The sequence below is a fragment of the Hipposideros armiger genome, unplaced genomic scaffold (assembly GCF_001890085.2).
Source record: "Hipposideros armiger isolate ML-2016 unplaced genomic scaffold, ASM189008v1 scaffold_113, whole genome shotgun sequence".
NCBI classification, from domain to species: domain Eukaryota; kingdom Metazoa; phylum Chordata; class Mammalia; order Chiroptera; family Hipposideridae; genus Hipposideros; species Hipposideros armiger.
In genome coordinates this window covers 3404044-3412400 of record NW_017731463.1, presented here as the reverse complement: position 1 = coordinate 3412400, position 8357 = coordinate 3404044, and the positions used below count along the sequence as shown (strand labels likewise).

Below are 8357 nucleotides of genomic sequence, written 5' to 3'. Positions count from 1 at the left end.
TTATCTAATTATTTAAGTAGTTGTGTAGGTTATTTCAAGATGTTCCTATCATATACCTTTATGTTATGAATGACCCTAAGGAGTAACTGTCTTGAAAAGTATTATTGTACACGATGACAATGAAATAAGTATGTATGTTTACATCATATTATTATTTGTTAAAGTTTAAAAGAAGCTGTAAATTACTGTATTTAGGAAAAATGAACTATGCAACTATAAAACATCCAGGGGAGGGATGATGAATCCAAATCAACAATATTATTATATTTAGCCTGAAGCTTTTTATAACCCAGGAATGTGGCAGAATTTAGTATTCTTGTATCTTATGTCTGCATGGCCAGATAACCCCATAATGTTTAAATGTCTTGAATCTAGATTTATAAAAAAAGAAATTTGTTATATGGCATGACAAAATGTAGAACATAAGTTATATGGCATTTCCAAATTTTCTTAGAAATAGTTAGCTCTTCTCTGCCTGAGTCAATCCTTCCCACCCCCACTACCACCACTGTATATATTTTAAGGGAAAACTTAAAAAACGGGGAACTTCCAGGACGTCAGGAAATGTGAATGCTTAAAGCTGGAAGGTAGAAACAAAGAAACAAAGAAAAGAATGCTTGTTTGATTGTCAGCATTGATTAAAAAATGATATAATTGAGATGGTTTTGGTCAATATTTACCATTAACCATTTCTCATTAAATGAATGAACATATTGGTATATTGACGTTCATTAAGATGAGTTTCATTGCCCCATCCCTTCTGATGATGGAATTAAACTAAATTTATTAAACTGTAGCATAAAGTACCTATTTTATACATGAATACCAGTCATAAAGTGACCATTTACATAGATAATCAAGTGGTCTCTGCTCTCTTAGTTTATTTCAAATATAACCTTAAAGGCCTAAGTAAATGTATATAGCATGGGACAGAAACCATATGAACATACACCAAGAAGAATACATACAATGTAAAAAGCCAACCATTCAAAATTTATACCAGCTATGTGCATCCATAGTTCTCAAGACTATGCGTGAGAGTGAGGCCCTGTGGGTGGTATCACAGAAGCTTAGAGCTGGCCTATAGTTTACAGATGAGATCTTTGAAGCCTAGAAGCCTAATAAGTGACTCATTCAAAGAAATGGACCACATTGGTGACACAGCCAAGATTATTGGAGCCCATGAACCCTAGCCCCAGGTCTGATGTTCTTTTTATTACATCATTCTGACTTTCTAGAGTTGAAATGAAATCTAGATAGGAGAGTGCATTGAGAACTCTGGGAGATCTTTGTAAACCTAAAATTCTAGTAAAGCTGCTGAAGATAAGAGAATGAACGTTATGAATATATTTACACCAGATGTATTAAAAATGGCATCATCAACACCTGATTTAGGTGTCCACTTGGATTGATCAGTCTCAGATTTGTCTCTCATCTCCTTGCCTTGTGTTTATTCAAACGCAAATCTTTTTGAGATGCCTGCGTTAGCTGTGACGCTCAAGGAAATCAGTACCCATTTGCCTGTATCCCGTTTCTCACTGGAGGCAGAGCCTTACTTCATGGGCAATTTAATTTAAGGTGTTTTATCAGTTCATGGTTTCTAATAACTTCATGTTCATAACAACAGAAAAAATAGCGCAACCTTTGTTGCACCTTAAGAAGTAAGTTTGTTTAATTTGTCAATACATGTCAATGATAAGAAGTTCTGTGTCCGTAGCACCCAGATTCTTTGTGATGACTTAGGAAAAACGGGCATCGCTTCATCACAGCATACAATTTCGAAGAAATCTCTTCTAAGAATTTGCACTAGTGCAAAAGTGTTAAAACCTTCGTTTCTGCTTAGTTCTTATTTTGCAAGTATAACTTTTTTTTTTTCAATGACCCTGACCATTCCAAACTACAGAGTAGGCCTAATAGGGACATTTGCAAAGTGCATATAATGATACTGGAATTCATTAAGAATTAATTTCTCTGAGAGTTTATGACAGGGTGGCGGCGGGGGACAGAAAATAATACATAAATTGCTACTATATTCTATTTCTGGAAAATCTAATCTTGTTTTCTACCTAATCAGAGAGTTAAATGATTAATTTAACCACTTACATTATCACCATGAGAGTCCACTAAATAGATTTAGATCATTTCTAAGACTTGGTGGTGGCACAATGGGACGGCTCCATTGCCTGACGGCTGCCCTCCCATCTTCATCAGCTCCCTGACGTTTACCCCTGATAAGCTCACAGCCTAAATAAAAACAGCTCGCTGGCTTTCCACAGAGTCTCCAGGCACGTCCCCGACTCCTGCTCCTCACCAGACAGTTACTCTGCATTCCATCTTCTATAGAAACTGTAAGCCACAGCTATTATGACCCCCTCCATCTCAAAAGAGAGATTGTACTATTGGGCTAGGGTCCTAATTTGTAGTAACTTCTTAAATAGCTTAGTAACCTCGGTGAGGTCTTTGCTGTTGTATGTTATAAACCCTTTTTATTCTTAGGAAGGGTGAAAGTGGAGGGATGTTTTCTTCAGTGTTTCAGCACACCCTCTTAATTAAGCTCCTGCAGGTCAGCGTGTAGGACATGTTGGCACTTTGATACCCATAAGCCCAAACATACAGTGTGCAGATGAGAAACCCTTTACTCTGTTATTGGGCCCGAGGCAGTCTTGGTACCCAGCACTGAGTTTGATGCCACTGTGTTAAAAGGGGGCATAAGAGTGAATGAAGGACTTGTTTCTTTATGTTTCTGATAATCATCAGAGCCCTTCGGAACTACTATTTTCATCCCTTTGTTTAATAACACTGTCAGCCATTTAAATAAAAGATACATATGTTAGAATATATATCTGTATTTGACTATTATGTTAGAAAGTTTTAAAACTTTCTAATAGCTCGCTTGGCATGTGTTAGACAGGGCTCCCCAGCCTATGTGGCATATGTGGGTTACAGATGTGCTCAAGCACGGCCTCCCTCAGCCCAGAAGGCGGTCAGAGGAGTCTCCGAGCCAGCCAGGTCCGGCCGCCAGCAGCCTGGCCACGGACCCTGCTACTCCCTTCCTACCAATTTCAGTTTTTATTGTACTAGGAAGTATAGTCAAAGATTGAGAAGCACTGTGTTCAGCACAGCTAGGGATTTTAGAGTTTAATTTTATTCTAGGTACCAGCGAGAGCAGGAAGGAGCGTAATACTTTCTTGCTGTAATTTCTTGTTCACAAGCACAAAGGAAAAAAGATTGCTAAATCTACCATTTTTTTGCTATAGACAAAGAATCAAGACCGTCTATCAGATAATTCCTATTCAATTCAACTGGGTAAAAAATGTTGCCTTTTTTTCATGGCTACTCTATGAGGTATATGTCTAATATTTCTCTCTGCTCAAAGCGTGAACTGTTAGACNAGAAATTATTTTGACCCAGAAATGATTCAGAATGGTTTTACTGATATTCCTGCTTCTTTCTACTTCCTGTCATCGTTTGAATGGTGATGAATTAAGTGTGTGTGTGTGTGTGTGTGTGTGTGTGTGTGTGTGCACGCATCTGCCTATATAAAATAAATAAATTTTGAAAAATTTTCCCTGAGTAATTGTATACATTGGTTTGATTTTTAGCATACTGTATTTGATCATTTGTCAGACACATTTAACATTTCTGCAATCGAATGTTGTTTAAATATAAAAATATATACTTATAAAAATATCAAATACGATGGTGTCAGTTTTAATTGGCAATATTTTTTTCTTTCTTGGTGTTCACATGAAACGATGAGGGGCCCCTAGTCAATAACATCTCAGATTTGATAAAACATGACAGTGGAGTAGAGAGCATTAAAGAGTAGAGATATCTGCCTGATATTTTAGTTTTACTATAACTAATGTTGAGCCAGTTTTTTGTGTGTTTTTTTTGGACACAGTTACATGATATCACCTCTCACTCTTTACTATGACTATGGGTTATGCATAAAGTTTATGGTAAAACAATGATAGACTCTTAAGTGGAGGTGAAGGTGGGAAAAGGGGAGAAAGAATCCGTAGGGAACCTCTTTTATGTACCAAAGTTATGATTTGATGTGTGTGGATCAAATCTTGTTAACCGTAATTGTTATAAATTTGTGGAAGCACTAAGAGTCAGTGATCCATGTCAAGGTGTAGTTAATTTCTGATCTTGCCGTCAAGGATACGTTGACTGATGGGTTAATTTAATCACGTACATGCACTGAGTATCTAACGTGATACCTGGCAATGTACTCAGCACTGCCAGCAATCTTTCATTGTTCTTGAGGGTTCCTTAATACAGTGAAATGAAATAGCACAACAAAGGTCAATAGTCAATTCACAGTACCCGAAACCTGCTCCTTCCTCAAACACTGTCCAGCTCAGAGATGAGATAGGCAGCTTCTTAAATAAAGAGCTGGCCTAAATGGAGAGCTGGATTCTTAGCCACAGCGAGCAGCCAACAAATGTTTGTTGACCATTGAGTGGTGATTAGCTAAGAAATGGCTGGGCTTATAGTTTAAGTGATTACATGAGAAAAGATTGGTGGTGTCGTTTATTATTGAAAATAGAATATACTTTGAGAATCATAAGGGGAATGGGAGCTTCTCAGACCGTTTGGGGCATTCCTGAAACAAAAAGTTAAATGCTTACGTTTTTCACCGTAGAAAACATTGATTCAAACTTTGAAAACACTTCTAGATGTTTCATGATAAATATCATATTGAATCAACAGATGTAGAATAGAAAAGTTCCCATAAATCAGCTTCAGCAAATCAGCAGTCCTTTCTTAGAAATCAAATGTGAATCAAATGATTAAGTAGAAATATTACATCTATGCTCGTGTTCATTTATTTTAATAGTGTCTCAGTACCTTGAAAGAGCGCAGCCACAGTATAGAAAGGGGGCGATGCAGTCTGATGACGCATCCTTCTTTTCTCTGGTAACTGAAGGTTAAATGGGTAGCAAGCAGAATGCCTTAAACAAGATTGGTATATTGATTAAAACGCTGATTTAACAGCTCGCAGTCTCCCCTTGGAAACCTGGCAAAGATAAGCCAGCTGCTGTCTAAGAGTGCTCAGTGTCCACTGAGAGTACACTATCTATCATCACAATATGGTGATGAGAGGTGTTTTATGTTTGTGTTAATTTCCCCCACTAAATCAGTAATTATTACAATGCTGTCCCTGCTGTTTACCCTGCAGCTGTTTTTCCATTTGTCGAGAGAGCGGGTGTTCTCTGAGGACCGCACACGTTTCTATGGTGCAGAAATTGTCTCTGCTTTGGACTATCTGCATTCCGGAAAGATTGTGTACCGTGATCTCAAGGTAAAAAAAAAAAAGTAATCAAAATTTGTTTTTGCAAAGACTATGGGGACAATCAAAGTAATTACAAAGTTACATGGTTTGGAGAAAAGCAGATTTGTTTGGGAAAGAAAGCACTCTGTTTAAGACTAGTTTACTGCGTTTGAGAGGACATTTCATTCACTAATAATGTGTGTAGTTCCTTTATGTTCGAGTTTTTGGTGTGCAAACAAATTTCTCCTTGACTGCTCTGATGAAGTATCATCTACCAAGAATAGTTTCATTTTTCTGTAAATGGTTTAAGTAACATTAAACATCTGATTATGAGTCAAGGCACTTTGCAAGTGACATTTAAAAATAAGTCTCATTAGAGCCTAACATCCTGTGATGTATTATGAAGAAACTTGTATAATAAGTTTATTGGGAGGAAAATATTTGTTTTGATTTTGGTATTAATTTTTTTGGTGGGTTTAAGTACCTAAAGCATTTTAATATAGTCTTTTATTAATTTGGTTAAAAAGTACTGTATTTGTTTCATTGGTAAGTGTGACTTGACTTCTCAAAGTTCCTTTCTGATGATATGCTCAGAAAAGCTCAGGGATTGGCAAATGTTCTTTAAAGGCCAAATAGGAAATATTTTAGGCTTTGCTGCCCAGACAGTCTCTTTTGCAACCCGTCCACTCTGCCATCGCAGGGTAAAAGGCGCTCGGACTGCACATAAATGAGTGTGTCTGGTTGTGTTCCAGTAAATCTTTATTTACCTAAACAAGGAGGAGGCTAGATTTCACCCATGGGCTATAGTTTGCTGACCCCTGGGGTAGCACATAAAAGGTGGTAGTGATTCTCATGACACTGTTTTGAATTAGATTGGCCATATTAAGGAAATTNAGGGCAAGAACTAGAAGAACAGGGCTTGGAGTATTTAGCTGATCATTGATAGCTGATACAATTACTACCAATTAGCTGTTCTCATGGTTCAATTGTCCTGTAGCATCCTAAGCATTTAATTTGTATTTTAAGAAATTTTATATTTAACTATGTTATTAAAATATGGCATTTTTATATTTATATCATGTCTATATCACTGTCCTTTCTGAAAGCAATGTACTTCAAAAACTAAATGTAAATTTATGTTACTTTGTATTAAGTTTTCTCTGTGAAATGCACGCAAACTGTGAGCTCAGCTTGTGAAAAGAATAGACATTATCTGGAAGGTGATTGATATGAATTACCTGCTAAGGGAAAGAATAAGTTTGCTTGATCCTATAAAAGTAGCCATTAAATGTTCCTTTTATCCTGTAACTAATGCTTTTCCAATCATGTAGTATAGTATTTGCTCTAGACTGAACATTTGTGTCTCCCCAAAACTCATGTGTTGAAACTCAGTCCGCAGTGTGATGTACTCGAAAGTGGGGCCTTTGGGAGGTTATTGGGCCATGCAGGTGGAGCCCTCCTCAATAGTATTAGCGCCCTCATAAGAAGAGGCCTCCGGAGAGTTCACTCTCCTTTTCCGCCAATGAGGACACAGCAAAAAGACCGCTAGCTGGCTATGAACTCCGAAGCAGGTTCTCACCAGACACCCATTGTGTCAGTGCATTGACTTTGGACTTCCCAGCCTCCAGAACTGTGAGAAATAAATTTCTACTGTTTATAAGCCACTCAGTTTATGGTATTTTGTCATAGCAGCCAGTGCAGACTAAGACAGTATTGTTCATTAGCTTCCTGTAGGTGAGCTGGAGCCATTCTTTTCATCTTGGGTCTTTTTGTAAACCCAAGGGATGGGCTAAGCAGCATGACTGAACAGACTGCCATATCTCAGGGCTTAATTAATTAGTTGTCTTTAGGATACTCAGGTTCCAATTTCAATTAATATTATGATAATGAATGTAATCATTTAAATTAACGAGACCTGTATTGAGCATATTTTGTTATTCTCTCATTAATCAGTCTTTTACTGTTACAAAGGAAACACTAAAAGCTGTAGGCAGTATTTGCAAGAAAAAAAGATATAATTGAGTTTAAAATCTAAGATTGCAGTAGTAATTCTCAGGACATTTTTCTGAGTCCAGATCTTTATTTTGGGGGAAGTTTGTTGCTTTAAGAATGTAACCGTTGTTTAAATATAGAAATTTATTGTCAAAATAAGCATTCTGGGTTTGTGCTGAGATATAGACTGTATATTTGTTTAGTAGGTTAAAATAATTTATTTATATTGCTGTATTTCTACAGCATGGCTAAGCACAACACACACAAAAAAGCATCTAGTCTTCGCCTAAAGGAACTTAAATTTATAAAGATGTGCTCCTTGCTTGAGCAGCAAATAACATTCTTTTTTAAAATGAAAACAAGGTTCTTCAGTTATTGAATAGGGTTTATTTTTTGTTTGTTTCTAATAAAAATACTTCACCTTCAGAACCTTAGTCCTTATTTTCCTTTTAAATAATTCTTTGGGAAGTAGGATTGAATTTAACTTTATTCTTTGCAATACATATATATTAAATGCATACGTGCTTCATATCAGGTATGGTGCTGAGGGTGCAAAATTATAGAGTACTTGCATAGTCTTTCTTTTTACTCTGTGCCTCTGCCAAGGAAAAAATAAAGAGAATATTAAATTTGTCATTAGCCTAAATCGGTACAAGGATCAACAATATATATTTTAGAAACCTAGATATATAACTTTTTTTATTATAAAAGTAACAATTGTACATACTCAATGCAAAAAACATCCAAAAGCCAAAAAGTTATTTCAATTCAATTGAAACACAAGTTTATTGGCTGCTTGCTACAAGCTGGTTTCTGTGCTGTGTGTTTAGTACTTACTATATGACACAAACGAGACAGGGTCTCTGCATTTAAGGAAAGCACAGTGTTGCTGGGGAACAGATATTAACCAAATAATTACAAGCAGTTTTCAAGATCTAAAACAAATAGAAGCCACTCTAAATCTCACCATCTAGCATTAATTACTATTACCATGTTAATATATTTTTCTGGTTTTTTACTATATATATTTTTTTCCATTTTATTTAATATTGTCAAATATATACTGGTTGTCTACTAATTAATT

The 8357-nt window shown here is 36.2% G+C and overlaps 1 protein-coding gene across 8 annotated transcripts in view; it reads left to right on the top strand.

The window, feature by feature from the left end:
- The window catches only part of AKT3 (AKT serine/threonine kinase 3), a 256037-nt gene that overhangs the window by 186683 nt on the left and 60997 nt on the right, over positions 1-8357 (top strand). For 6 of the 8 annotated variants that reach the window (XM_019647580.1, XM_019647579.1, XM_019647583.1 and 3 more), the window contains one exon: positions 5189-5311. The exons of the other annotated variants lie outside the window; for them this stretch is intronic. In XM_019647580.1, the coding sequence (XP_019503125.1) occupies positions 5189-5311 (123 nt within the window). The remainder of the gene's footprint in view (positions 1-5188; positions 5312-8357) is intronic. 8 annotated transcript variants of the gene reach the window in all.